Consider the following 14,214-nt stretch of genomic DNA (forward strand, 5'->3'; position numbering starts at 1 on the left):
CGACGCCCCGCGCTGGCGTAGGTTACAGAGATGCCGGCCAGGTTTCCTGTGTGGACGTTTCTAACTTGCTAAACAATTGAGGCTCCTACGGAGCAAGAGTAATCGAAGTGGGCTGCCCAGGTCCTCCATGTATGCAGCTGCCACGCTCCGGAGGGTCCCTGGTGGGTGGCAGCTCCCCTCTGGGCCTGGGTGGCCAATTTGGGGCGTGGGAGCTGGCCTGCTGTCACCTGCAGCCCGTATGGCCCATTCTGCGAGTCTGTGAGGTTTCCCGGGCCCCACCTGGTACTTCCCCTAATAGAGGCGCCAAGGCCGAGCACTTCCAACGGAAACTGGGGGACACATGAAACCCGTACCCTGATAATGAGGAACCTGGAGTAGAAGGCTGAAGAGGACGCAGCCGCACCTGTGCGGCACTTCAAGGGGTTTCGGAACCGCGCTAGAACCAAGCCTGTTGTCAGGCTGCGAGACGACGGGGACCCGGGCGAAAGCGGCCGTGCGCGCGCATGCAGGAGGGAAGGCTGCACCCGGGGACGAAAGGGTTAAGCCGCCCGCAGCGCCCGCGGCGTCCGGTAGCGGGCGCGCGCCGGCGGGAACGCGGGCGCTGGCGGGCGGGCCTCGGGCGGCCGGCGTCCCTGACGTCACCACCCCGCGGTCGCCGTGGCGACGGCCTCATCAGCGCGCGCGTCAGAGCCGCCAGTCTCTTGGCAACGGCCCGATCTCGCGCTCTCCCTCCGCCTGGCGCTCGGCCGCGCGTCGCTCCGGCGTCAAAAGGACGTCAATGGGGATGTATCAATCCGGCGGCGGCGGCGTGGGCGGGGCCGGCGGCGTGGGGGCGTGGTGAGGGCGGGGCCGGGTGGACCGGGGCGGGGCCGGTGGGCGGGGCTGGCGGCGCGTGCGGCCAGAGAGCCCGGCGCTCGGCTCAGAGCTGACATGCGGCGCGGCCCGGGCGGCAGGCGGCCGAGCAGCGGGCGGCCGGGCAGCGCGAGAGGCCGAGCGGGCGGCGGGGGCCGCGGAGCGAGCGGCGTCCCGACCTCGGCGCTCCGAGGGCGGCGGAGGTGAGGCGCGGGCAGGCGCCCGCCGTTGGGCTCGGGGCTGCGGGCTCCGCGGCCCCGCAGGTGCGCGCGCGGGGGTCGCGGGCCGGGGCGCCGCCGCCGGGCTCCGCTTTGTGGTGAGGCGGGCGGCGTGGTGGGGCGTGGGAGCAGGGGTCCGGGTTTCGGGACGGAGCCGAGCGCGAGCGGCGATCCACGCGCCCCGCAGGGCTTGGGACCGGGAGCCCGAGCCGAGCCGAGCGCGGGCGGCGGGCGTGGGAGCGGGGCGCACGCCCCGCGGGGCTCCCGGAATCCGGGGTCGCTGTGGAGCCGGTCGCCGGCGGGGGAGGGTGGCAGCGGCTCCGCGCGCCCGGCGGGCCGGGGGCCCTGGGCTCGGGCCGGCCGGCGCCGAGCTGAGCGCGCCCCCCGCCCGCAGGTGCGGCCCGGAGCCATGGTGATCATGTCGGAGTTGAGCGCGGCCCCCGCGGGCTCGGGCCAGGGACAGCAGAAACCCCTCCGGGTGGGCTTTTACGACATTGAGCGGACCCTGGGCAAGGGCAATTTCGCGGTGGTGAAGCTGGCCCGGCATCGAGTTACCAAAACGCAGGTGCGTGGGGCGGCGGGACCCCGGGGTGGACCCTCTGGGGGTGCGCCCCCTGCGGGTGGACACCCCCCGCTCCCCGGAGCAGAGGAAGCTGGTGGAATCCCTGCTTGTGGGGTCCTTCGTCCTAAGGTCTAAACGCTGACAGTTTTTAGTTTGGAAAAGGAAAAAAATGCTTTATGTTATGATTATGCATAATTTGTACAAATATTGGGGGACAGCCAGGAGGATAATGACTAAATAACCTAGGAGTGCAGCTGGAGTCCTGTAAAGTGAGCCTGCAGAGACTTAGGACATTTATTGATTTTTGACTTTTTAAATAATATTAATGGTTACTTTCGTTATTTTCCTCCCTAACTTTTTTATGACCTTTGGGGACATAAAGTGTTTTAGAAATTAACCTACAGAAAATGAAATGTGTAAATTAGCTTAAATGAGAGGGTTTTTCTTTTTCAAACAAAATATCCTTTATCTATTAAAAATCTGTAGGTTGCAATAAAAATAATTGACAAGACACGATTAGATTCAAGCAATTTGGAAAAAATATATCGTGAAGTTCAGATCATGAAGCTTCTGAATCATCCTCATATCATAAAGCTTTATCAGGTAAGGACTCAAGTTTGCCTTCCACTGTTACTTCTGGCAAAGTGTATCATTTTTTTAATTTTCAACAATTAAGTCTTTGAAGGTTGTCCCTCTTTTTGGGTGTTTGTAGGAGTCAGGGGGTTGATTGTATAAGGTGAACAGATTGACTTTTGTAAGCTGTGCAATAATTTTCTTGCTCTTGGATCATAATTCAGATTTGCTTCGTTAAAGTTTTGTTTGGTAGTGTTACTCATTCCAGTTTTGAATGCGTGGAGGTCGGTTGTTAAATTTACTATGAAAACAAAGAGCTAGATCTCTGCATTGCCGTAAGTCAACCATTTAGTGTGAAGGGACGATTTTGAGTGAAACTAGACTCTTCTGCCTTTGCAGATAATTATTAATCTTTAAAACCAGCTGCTCTTACCAGTTTACGTAAACTTATCTGCGCAAAGGCTGCAGTGAGCATTTGTCTGTCCCGTTTCAACCCTTCCATCAAAAACGGAGAGATGAGATGCCTTTGCTGCGGTGAGAGCAAAAGGAACTTGCCATCTAATCCGCTTTAAGAACATGCCTCACCCTGTCCTTCTGTTGGTTTGCTTTGTGACTTTTTGTTCTTCCCTTGAAACTAATAAATTGTATCTTTGGAAACTAAGTGCTGATTTAATTAGGACAGCAAAGGAATCTCTTACTTAGCCAGGTGCTTCTGCAAAATGAACTCGGGTCTACTTGCAGAAGGATAAGTTCTTTGCAGATGTTTGATATTACTCCCAGTTGTGTTGGGTGTAAGTTCCTTTTGACGATTCTCACGAAACCCCGTGGATCCGAGATGAATATGGGACGGCGTGGGGACGTGTGTGTGCCCTTGGCAAGGCGAAGCTGTACAGTGTGGCAGGGGAGAGGACTGAGGTTGAGATGACCCCCCGGGGAGGCTGCTGCACTGGGTTACGGTGAAGGATGAGGTGGAGTCACGGGGCTCGTGTTCCCCTAATGACAGTTTACTCAGCATCGTTAAGTGCGGAGATGGAGTCACGTGCACTCCAGTTCGTGTTTTGTTTCTGTTGTCATTTTTGAGTCAGGCCGAGATAAGATGTTTCCTCCATGGTCACTGATGTCAGTGCCTGAGCAATGTGCCAGCCTGTTTCCACAGGAGTGGGCTGAAGCCTGTCTGTCTTTGACTTTGACAGCGGGGATGAGCCAGAGCTCTCCTCATCTTCCTGTCCTCCGCTGACCCCGTGCGGGAGGAGCCCAGTTAGCCAGACGGTAGAGGTCTTTTCTGGGGGTGAATTTTCTCTTCATTCCATGAGCTGCTTTAACTGTTTGGAGACAGGGTTCAGTGGGTAGCAGCGATTGTTATGGCTCTGGTTTTGACACTAGCGTCTCATTTTCATCCAGCTGGCCCAGTCCCCAGAACCTCCGTGAGACGCTTCAGCTCCTTCCTCGAGGTTTTTTTTAAAACTTCAAACACGTTAACTCTTAATTCTTCCTCCGTCTCTTTTTTAAATTGAGGAAAGGGATAAACTTACAACATGTCACTCTACCACACACGTGCAGGGCAAGGGCAGTTACAAGTGTAGCGAAACTGCATTGTGTTCGCTTTTCTTGTTAGATTTGTGGCTCAAGGCAGTTGTCTTTAAAGTGCCTTTTTAAAGGAATAACTATATTTTGAACCCTGAAGAGATCTTTTTCTGTAAAGATGTATTCTCTCTGTCTCTCTCTGAAATATTTTAAAATACACAGACACGAGTTTGTTTTAGTTCTTTCAGTACCAAAGATTTGAATTTGACCTCGTTTCTTAATTAGTTATGTTTTAAAATCTTAAAATTGTTTTTCTATGTGAAATAAAATTCTCGATCAGTAAACGAACCTTTAAGGTGTGTTTGACATTGGCTGTTGCTATTGACACACACGCCGAGGAGTTTGCTGTATGGAGAGGAGTCTTTAGTAGCTTACCTGGCAAAGCTGGCCTCTCACAGCCCTACTGTAGCAGGTCAGTAACGCGAGTGGGGCGGGGAATCTGTTATCTATTATTCAGCTCGTGCCGGCTGTGGCTTGGATAATCTGTTGCCTGCTAGGCTTCTAGAAGAAAGGCCTCACAGAACTCTCGCCATCTCTTTTACTGCTGGGGCCTGCAGAGACTTCACTTTGGGTGAGGCAAAGTGAGTTAAAAATACCATAGAGGAGAGTTCCAATACAAGTAGATATTTTTGGGAAGCAGAGGTGTATCAGGATGGATAGGTTAGTGAGGAACTCACCTCTGGTTTTCAAAAAACTTTTTCTGAATAGGGATCCCCTTTGTCTCTTCATTGCGGAAGATTTTCTTTTCTTTCGTTTTTTAAAATAACAAACATGCTCGTTCTGGAGAAGTTAAAAATTTACTGGGGTTCAAGTAGATTATTTATACTGTTGGTATGTTCCCTTTATGTGGTTAAACGTTAGTTCTTTATTTTTTTAGGTTATGGAAACAAAGGATATGCTTTACATTGTCACCGAATTCGCAAAAAATGGAGAGATGTTTGGTAAGCCATGCTGATTCTTAGTATCTGTTGGAAAGAAATGTCCTGATGGCCCCTCCAGTGTTTGGGTCCCCCCAGCATCCTTTCGTTGTGCCCTAGGCGACGGCCGGACCTTTGGATTTGGGGCTATAGCTTCCTTTTGTCCCTCCTCAGATTACTTGACCTCCACCGGGCACCTGAGCGAGAGTGAAGCCCGCAAGAAGTTCTGGCAGATTCTGTCAGCTGTGGAGTACTGCCACAGCCATAACATCGTCCACCGGGACCTCAAGACCGAGAACCTGTTGCTGGACGGCAACATGGACATCAGGCTGGCAGGTGAGGGGCCCAGGAGCACGCCCAGCAGGAGGGAGGTGCATGCCGGCGAGGGGCCCCGTGTGCCGTATTGTACGAGCCTTTGAAACCGCGGCCCTGCCGTTCGCACCGCAACTTCATCGCCTGTTTCCTTGTCTCTCAGATTTCGGGTTTGGGAATTTCTATAAGCCAGGGGAGCCTCTGTCCACGTGGTGTGGGAGCCCCCCGTACGCAGCCCCGGAGGTCTTCGAGGGGAAGGAGTACGAAGGCCCCCAGCTGGACATCTGGGTAGGAGCCACCGGTGCAGTGCCTGGGGGGTGCGGGTGCTCAGGGGGCACCGGTGCCGGGGCACAGGCGCTGACTCAAGTCTGGTCCTCCTCAGAGCCTGGGTGTCGTGCTGTACGTCCTCGTCTGCGGGTCTCTTCCCTTCGACGGGCCTAGCCTGCCGGCCTTGCGGCAGCGGGTGCTGGAGGGCCGGTTCCGTATCCCCTTCTTCATGTCTCGAGGTAGGTGAGTGCCCGGCCTCTTCTGGGCGGGTGCGGTCACCAGCCTGCTGCCCGAGCTGTTGGGTAACCAGGATGAGACTTTGGGGGGAGGAGGAGGAATTTATTTCCAGAAATGCCTGCTTGACCGTCTTCTGAGTCTGCCACCGGGCCTGGGAGCCAGTCCCATGTCACTGTGGGGTGTTTACTAGATGCCTGCGAGAGAATCCCAACCCACTGGCTGCTTTTTCTGTGCCCTACTTATAGGGCCGGCTGATGCCTATGCAGGCTGCTCCAAAGCCGGCTGGGGGCCCAGCGACAGCACTCGGGGTGCTGGCCCCGTCCCCTGAGTCTCACCCCTCCCACACTGTGCTTTTCTCTTCCACTCTGGAAGGTGTTGGACAGCTGCTTCCTCACATGCTTGGTCACAGCAGGGTGGGGGAGTCTAGGTGGTGCTCGGTCTGGTGGACATTAGGACCACGTTCCCCAGGGACCTGATCCCTCGACCCGTGGCCCTCCTTGGCGGCAGGTCTGTGACCCCCAGGCCACCGCTCCCGGCCTCAGTGTTCTTTGGGATGGTCACTTGTCTGCTCACCACGTGTGGGGGAGCCACGTCCCCTGCAGGGACCCGGCTGGGCGGAGGGCACGCGCGTGCGGGAGGCCCTTGCGGGCTCAGTGCGCCTCCCTTGCCCCCCAGACTGCGAGACGCTGATCCGCCGCATGCTGGCGGTGGACCCCACCAAGCGCATCACCATCAGCCAGATCTGGCAGCACAGGTGGATGCAGGCCGACCCCGCCCTGCGGCAGCCGACCTGCCCGGTCTTCTCCTTGCTCGGCTATGCCTGCAGCCTGGGCAGCTATGACGAGCAGGCGCTGGGCATCATGCAGACGCTGGGCGTGGACCGACAGAGGACCGTGGAGGTGCGCTGCCGGCCTGGCCTGCCGTGGGGAGGGTGCGCTTGCCCGGGCGTGCGGCTGATGGACGGGCGGCTCGCCCACGGGCAAGGGCATTCTCGGCCACCGGAGAATAGCGCGGGAGCCGGCTCTTCAGGGAGCTCCCCCCGCCGGCTGCGCTCTGACCCCGCTTCTCTGCCCCCAGTCGCTGCAGAACAGCAGCTACGACCACTTCGCGGCCATTTATTACCTGCTCCTGGAGCGGCTGAAGGAGCTCCGGCTCGCCCAGCCGCCGGCCCGCCCCGGCCACGCCTGGCAGCAGAGGCCCCGGAGCTCGGACCTCAGCGCATTTGAGGTGAGGGGCGGCGCCTTCGCTACCCAGCCCCGTGTCTCTGCCTTGGACTGTGTCCCCAAGTTAGGAATCCCCTGCTCGGACATGCCTGGGAGGGCACGCAGGCTGAGCCCCCAGGTCATCTACCCCCTCCCGTTCGGCACTTGGCGGGGGGTCCCGTGTGGTGAAGCGGGGGGTGCCAGCCGCTCTGCTGGGGGCCAGGCCCCGCCTGACCACCCCCTGTTCCTTCACGGCCCCTGGCACCACCACTTGGCCGATCCCCCTGGTCACCCCACACGGTGAGGCCCTGGAGGGGGCTACACACGTGTCCTGAGCCCGCAGCTGGCGGCTGACGCCTGTTAACTCAGAGGGAAGCCAGCCGGTCTGTTCCGCGACGCTGTGTTGCTCGCAGTCGTGCCCTGCCTCTGTCCCTCACGGCCTCTGTCCTCATCTGCTGGCCCCCAGGTGCCTCAGGAAGGCCCGCCCGGCGACGCTTTCCGCTCCGCCCTGCTCTGCGCGCAGCCCCAGGCCTTGGGGCAGTCCGTCCTGCAGGCTGAGATTGACTGTGACCTCCACAGCTCGCTGCAGGTGTGCGAGCGCCTCGCAGGCGGCGTCCGGGGTGGGCCGGTCTGCCTCCCAGTGGTGGTGACGCCCGGGGCCGGGCCTCACAGAGCGCTGGGGTCACCGGCCTGTGTGTGTCCCCGCAGCCCTGGCTCTTCCCCGTGGACGCCGGTTGCCGCGGGATGTGCCGGCGGCGCTCCGTCTCCCCCAGCAGCCTGCTGGACACGGCCATCCGCGAGGAGGCCAGGCGGGGCCCGGGCCTGGACGAGGAGCAGGAGACACGGGAGCCCCCACCTGGCAGCACCGGCCGGAGGCACACGCTGGCCGAGGTCTCCACCTGCTTCTCCCCGCGCGTCCCTCCATGTAAGCGTCCCCGTGGCTCAGGGCCACGCCCGGCGGGTGGGCTGTGACGGGCAGCGTCTTCAGGTCTGCCATTCCTGAATCGCCCGAGACCACGTGAACCATACTTAGACCTCGCGGGTGGCACTCGAGTGGCAGGGACAGCGTGGGGTTTAGCTGCCCTCGGGGGCCAGCAGGGCAGGTCCTCGGCCCAGGCCCCTCTGAGTCCCGGGTCCAAGCGCCACCTGTTGGCTGTAGCCGCGCGCCCAGCCCCGTGGTGCTGGCCGTCGAGGCTCCCTGGACTATGGGGGCATCTGGCTGTCACAGACTTCCTGCCCCCAGAGTTGAGGCTAGGGGTGGGGAGGGCACAGCTGTCTGCCCCGTCAGGGGGCCACGGGCCATCTGAGGGCCGGGGAGACGCCGCAGCAGGCGCGAAGCTCTGGAGCCAGAGCACTTGGACTGGCTGTGAAGCGTGTCGGGCGTCCCCGGGTGCGTCTGGCCTCAGCAGCACCTACTGCTCTGCAGGTATCGTCGTGTCGCCCTCCGCGGCCAGTCCTTCCGAAGGCACCAGCTCCGACAGCTGCCTGACCTCTGCGGGTGACGGCCTGGCTGGGCTCAGTGGACACCTGGTTGCTCAGGGGCTGCTGAGTGCCTGCTCTCCGCTCAGACTGGCCTCGCCGCTCCTGGGGACCCGGTCCGCCACCCCAGTGCTGCAGGCGCAGGGGGCCCTGGGAGGAGCCGCCCCGCTCCCCGTCAGCTTCCAGGAGGGCCGGAGGGCGTCAGACACTTCTCTCACTCAAGGTGACTTCCCCTTTCGCTCCCACTTCTGCCTTCCCCAGGAGACCCGTGCGCACCCCGGGGGGCATCACTTTGTCCTTAATGGCAGGTGGCAACCCCCTCTTCTAGCTGGTCCTGGTGGAGCAGCTGTGCTCCCTGGGCAGGCCGAAGCTGCTGCCCGGATTCTAGACGCCCTGGCTTCTAGGACGAGCTCACACGGCCTCTAGTAGCTGGTCCTAAAAGCCCAAGAGATGCTTGGATGGTGGGCCTCAGCTCCTGACTTGGAGGAGGATGGCCAGGGAGGCACCCGCCACAAAGGCAGCCCGTACTTGGCGGCCGGGCTCTCTTGGCACCTCCCAGGGCTTGTGGGGCCCCAGCCCCCTCCCGAGGCCCCCACACTGCTCGCGCCCTCCTTCCACGAAGGATCCACTGTCTGCCCAGACGTGTGCTTCTTCAGGGCTGGAACTGCTGTCCCAAACCAAACCCCAAAAGAGACTGATGTCCCAGCCCCAGGAGAGGGGCTGTCATGAAGTGATGGGGTGACCAGAGGGCCCCTTGACCCTGTAGGAAGGCGTGCGGGTCCCCTCATCCCACCACGTTCACGCCCCTCGGCGCCCCCCATACTCCTCCCCACTGTCTGGAAGCCCCAGCAAGCGACGGGCCGTCAGGCCAGGGCTGGTGGACGGGTCCGTATACCTGTTGACTTGGCCTGTCCCCAGGGCTGAAAGCCTTTCGGCAGCAGCTGCGGAAGAACGCGAGGACCAAAGGCTTTCTGGGGCTGAACAAGATCAAGGGGCTGGCTCGCCAGGTGTGCCAGCCCTCCTCCTCCAGCCGGACCTCGAGGGGCGGCCTGAGCACCTTCCAGCTGCCCGCACAGAGCCCGGGCCTGCACGGCGGCGGGGCCGGCGGCCGGGAGGGCAGGAGCCTGCTGGAGGAGGTGTTGCACCAGCAGAGGTAAGACGCCCGCTTGGCACTGGCGCCGGGGCCTGGGCAGGGCTCATGTGGCTTGGGATTTTCTGAGCGGCCTTACAACCCTGTGCTCCCGCTTCTGCACGTAGCCAGACAAGCGCCGCCCTGCCCAGGCTGGGGGAGAGCTGTGCGGCTCCTTCCCAGTAGCTGGGGGCGGGGGTGGCGAGCATCGGCCCGCAGTGGGGGAGGGAGGGGGCGGCGGGTAAGAATGTCACGTCTGGTTGGCATCTCTGAGCTGCTACGAAAGCAAGACGGGGAATGAAATGCCAGGAATTGCTCAGGGGATGAGTCACGCACAGAGTGGCGTGTTCCGAGCAGCTCCAGCCCGTACTTCCACGGGGCGGGCCCTCCAGCCCTAGCGGGTGGAAACCTGATCGTGTGGGAGCCTGGCCGGGTGGCGGGGGCAGCCGCGCGCCGGCCGGCACTGACCTGCGCTCCCTGTCCCTCGGCCTGGCCAGGTTGCTCCAGTTACAGCACCACCCGGCGGCCCCACCCGGCTGCCAGCCGGCCGCCCAGCACCCCCCAGCCCCCCTGGTCCTCGCCCCCTGCGACGGCATCCTCCTCGTGTCGGGACTGCAGAAGGAGCTGGGGCTGGGGCCCGGCCCGCTGCTGCCGCCCCCCCTGCTGCAGGCCGGGGGCTCCCCGGTGGCGTCGGCCGCCCAGCTCCTGGACGCCCACCTGTGCATCAGCAGCTCCACGGCCCCCGGCCCTGCCGCCGCGGCCCCCCAGCCACGCTTCGCCACGCTGTCCCCGAGTCTGGAGCCCGCGGGGCTGCCCCAGGGAGACTGTGAGATGGAGGACCTGACCTCCGGCCCGCTGGGCACGTTCGTCTTGGTGCAGTGAGGGGCCCGGCCGGGCTGTGACTTCTCGAAGCAATAATTTCAGAGTATGTGAAGACGTTTCCGGACTCAAAGCCAAGAACTGTTCAGAAGGAAAACAAGCAATACGTTTGGTGTTTTGGCTTTTTAGTTTATTTTTTGATTTTTTTTTTTTTCCCTTGCACTGAGCAACTGTAACTCCGAGTAGGGACTGGAAACTTTTTGAAGAAAAATAATAATCCAGGGGCCTGTCATTGGGGCGGGTGGATGGAAGCGGGAGGAGGGCAGCGGGTGGAGCTGGCAGCGCTGTGGTCGGGGTCACGGGGGGGGGGGGGAGGGGGTCGCCGATTGCCCCCAGGAAACCGTGGTGTGAGCCGTGCGTCCCCATTGCGTGTGTGTGCGTGTGCATGTGTTAGTGGGTTTTTTTTAGTTCACAATTCTCCACTTCCTGAAACACTTAGGCTTCACTTGAAAACTGTGAACTTTCTGCTTTACGTATCAGTTCTTGAAAAGCTCTAACGTCCAGCCCAAGAGAAGATAATCTATAAATTCACGGAATTCTCTCCCCTAAAATCAGAACCCAGAGGATAGTTTTTCTTATTTTAGAGGAGACGTTTTATAAACTGCTCGGGAGTTGGTTTTCCAGGATTCTTCGGAGGGGCTGCAAAGAGGAACCTGGGTGGGGTGGGGTGACCGCGAGGTGGAGGCTCCCCGCCCCCTGCCCCGGTCACTCGGCCTGGAGCCCCAGGGCACCTTCGAGGGAGCTGGGGAAGTCTCTTCCTCCTGCACCTCTTATTTCCGCTGCTAATTAAGTTTTTATGCATTTCATTATCAGGGTCCAAAAAGAACAACTGACTTGGGGTGGAGGGGGGATCGTGCAATATGGCGATTCTGTGATGCTGGGACAGGGATGGGCCGCTTGCGGTCGGGGGACGGCCCACCTTGCCCAGGCCCTGTGCTTGGTGGGCCTTCGTTTTAGGAAAATGAAGTGAGAGGTCAGTGCTGTTCAAGCTTTGTTCTTTTTTTAAAGCGAATACTGTACATGTATATACATAGGAGACAAACATACACTACTTATTTTTTATACTTTTTACTACGTTTTTGTGTTCCTGGTTTGAACTTCCCTCTCTGGTAACGGAACAAAGCTCTGGCACCAGGTCCGTATGGAGGCGGGGCCGGCAGGGAGCAGACCAGGCGCACACTCACCTGGCAGGTGAACTCAGGTGGTGGCTCGGTCCGTCGGAGGCCGCTGGGCTGAGCAGGAGGACCGCTCCTCCCCATCCCTGTGGCCAGTCAGTGCCGTCCCTTTACCAACGCAGGTGCCTTCAGCTCGTGTCGGCTCTCGCAGCCTGCAGCGTTAGGCCCAGGTGATGCTGAACCAGGAAGGTGGCACGTGTAGAAGCCAAAGATTGCCGGCTCCCCAGAGGCCGGGGAGGCGGCCCGGGTCTGTGCGTGTGGCCGTCTCCCGCCGGCCCCGCCGCCGCTGCTCTGTAGCTGTGTCCAGGGGCGGGACAAAGGACTGTCCTTGCACCTGGCTGCCAAGAAGTCACCAAAGCCTCCCGTGACTAGGAAGGTTTGGGCCAGGAGAGTGCTGGAGGCCCCGGGGCGCCAGCCTCGGCCTCCACCTTCTGGAGGCACCGTCGACTCCCCCGAGGCCGCTTCCCTCCTTAACGCATCTGTTCTAACGCCATTGATCAAAGGCCTCAGAACCACGACAAGCACTTTACTCTCAGCGGTTTCCTCCCGTCACCGTCAGACGTGTGTCGTGTTGTGTCCGGTGTTGGCGACGCGTGTGCTGCGGGTTTCTCAGCGGCGCTGTCCCGCGGACCGGACGCAGGAGCCTGTCCCAAGGCACCACGCCATCTGATGAAGATGTACATAGTTTGGGTTTTTTTACCATAACTGAATTAATTATTTTATTTCTTATGTTCACATGAGAAATGTATGCCAAATGATTAGTGGATGTATGTTTTTTAATTTAATATTTAAATAAAACATTTGGGGAAGAAACCTTGACTCCTTCCCCGGCTTCTCTGTGGGGGGCTCCTTCCTTCCGAGCCGCTTCCTCCAGGTTCGATGAGTTTCAGGTCTTGGAGAAGAGCGCCAAGTGCCAGCTCCTGCGCTCAGCTGAGCTGCAGGCCTGAGCCCTGACCCGCTAGGAGGGCCGGGCGCTCGGTGGCCCCGGCTGGGAGGGGTGGGGGGGGCCCGCTGGCGCTCAGACCCCTTCCCAGGTGGCAGCTCTGCTAATCGGCTGGATGTCTTGACACCCAGGTGTGTTTTCAGCTGGTTCGTCCCCTCCCAGGGCACCATTCACGCTTCACTCTTCACCCATAATGTTCTCTGAATCCACCTAGAAATCAAGGTTTTGGAAGAATCTCACAGCCAAACTATTTCCTGGTCTTTTCAAGTTGACATCACCACCTTCTAGGAATAGGGCAGATGGGGCTGCCAGAAGACCAAAGGGTTCTCTTCATTTTGATGCCTGGCAAATCTTTTTTGATTAAAAAATTCTTGAACCCTTTCATACTCATTAAGATGGTCATTATCAAAAAAACAAAAGTGTTTGCAAGGATGCAGAAATTGGATCCCTTGTGCATTGCTTGTGGGAAAGTACGATGGTGCAGCTGCTGTGGAAAACAGTATTGCAGTTCCTTAAATAGTTAAATAAGGACCATGTCCTCCAGCAATCCCAATTCTGGGCATAGACCCAAAAGAACTGAAAGTAGGGTCTCAAACAGATACCTGTACACCCATGTTCATGGCAGCATATTCACAATAGCCAAAATGTCGAAGCCACCCAGTAACCACCGGTGGATGGATGGATAAATAGAATGTGGTCCATCCACACAATGGAATATTATTCAGCCTTAAAATGGAAGGACATTCCAACACCTGCTACAACACGGATGAACCTTGAGGACGTTACGCTCTGTGACATAAGCCAGTTACAAAAGGACAAATATTGTATGATCCGCTTACGTGAGGTCCCTGGAGGAACCAGATTCGCAGAGACAGAAAGCAGGACGGTGGGGGCCAGGGGCTGGCAGGGGGGCTGGGGAGTGAGTGTTTAACGGGGGCAGAGTTTCAGTCTGGGGAAGAGGGAAAGTTCTAGAGACAGATGGTGGTTACACAACAGATGGTTACACAACAACGTGAATGTACCCAAGGCCACCGAAATGTACACTTAAAAATGGTTAAGATTGTAAATTTTATGTGTATTTAACCAAAATGAAAAGAAGAAAGATTCTTTCGGGGGGACAGGTTGAGAGGTGGACAGCAGCCTCCCCGTGGAGAGTAGGGGCTCCCGGGGCCAGGAGTGAGCAAGCGAGTGAGACGGCCGTAGGGTTAGAGCCACGGGGAATCCCGCGGAAGCTCAGAGTCTGTTTCCACACATTCTGGGAATAACGGTGCATGTTGCTTCAATGCCGAGCCCTTCCCACAGCCCACAGGGACTGAGCGGCGGGGGTCCTCACGGCCGTGGGAGGGATTCCCCCCCCAGCAAAAGGCTCCCTGTTTTCTGGGGAGTCTCAGCAGTTTGGAGGCTTGCTGAAGAAGAGTTTTAGCATCTTAGATGGGGAGCTAGGTTCACAGTGACTGACTGAGCCGTGAGGCTGGCTTCCGGCAGGAGGGCGGGTCAGACGTGTCCCCAGGAGAGCTCAGCGACGCCAAACGGACTCCCCGGGCCTCCCTGGGGCGTGGCCTACGGAGCTGGCTCTGCGCCCTGGCACCTCTGTCCCCCCACCTAGGAGGGGGCCGGCTCGGCCGCTGAACTCAGGCCCTGTGGCTTGCTGTCGAGAAGACTAAAGGGAAATCCAGAAAACCCAGTTTACTGTTTGGGACGGAGAGTCTTATAAACCAGGAGGAGCTCAAGCAAAATGCGTCTGGACCTCTTGACGTATTTGGCTTTCGTGTTTGCGCCGTGTAAATAACTTGACATGCCCGTGTCCTGGCTCCCAACCAGACGCTCAGCTCCTTGTGGGGACCTCATATCTCATCCGACTCCCACTCCCACGGGCCCGGGCACA

At 58.9% G+C, this 14,214-nt stretch overlaps 1 protein-coding gene across 3 annotated transcripts; it reads left to right on the forward strand.

The window, feature by feature from the left end:
• The first annotated feature begins 900 nt into the window (after positions 1–900).
• SIK1 (salt inducible kinase 1) lies at positions 901–12,199 on the forward strand. Of its 3 annotated transcripts, XM_082392912.1 has the most exons (14): positions 901–1,055; positions 1,465–1,635; positions 2,119–2,235; positions 4,667–4,730; positions 4,881–5,042; positions 5,182–5,306; positions 5,401–5,524; positions 6,198–6,421; positions 6,600–6,749; positions 7,191–7,313; positions 7,433–7,649; positions 8,151–8,426; positions 9,122–9,356; positions 9,830–12,199. In XM_082392912.1, the coding sequence occupies exons 2-14, from the start codon at positions 1,480–1,482 to the stop codon at positions 10,212–10,214; spliced, it is 2,358 nt and encodes a 785-aa protein (XP_082249038.1). In that variant the 5' UTR covers positions 901–1,055; positions 1,465–1,479; the 3' UTR covers positions 10,215–12,199. The 3 variants fall into 3 exon arrangements, with proteins under 3 accessions (XP_082249038.1, XP_082249039.1, XP_082249040.1); XM_082392913.1 differs by lacking the exon at positions 7,191–7,313; XM_082392914.1 differs by lacking the exon at positions 1,465–1,635 and having other exon boundaries at positions 921–1,055.
• The last annotated feature ends 2,015 nt before the right edge of the window (positions 12,200–14,214 follow it).

Source organism: Balaenoptera borealis (genome assembly GCF_965194805.1).
Source record: "Balaenoptera borealis genome assembly, chromosome: 5".
NCBI lineage: Eukaryota > Metazoa > Chordata > Mammalia > Artiodactyla > Balaenopteridae > Balaenoptera > Balaenoptera borealis.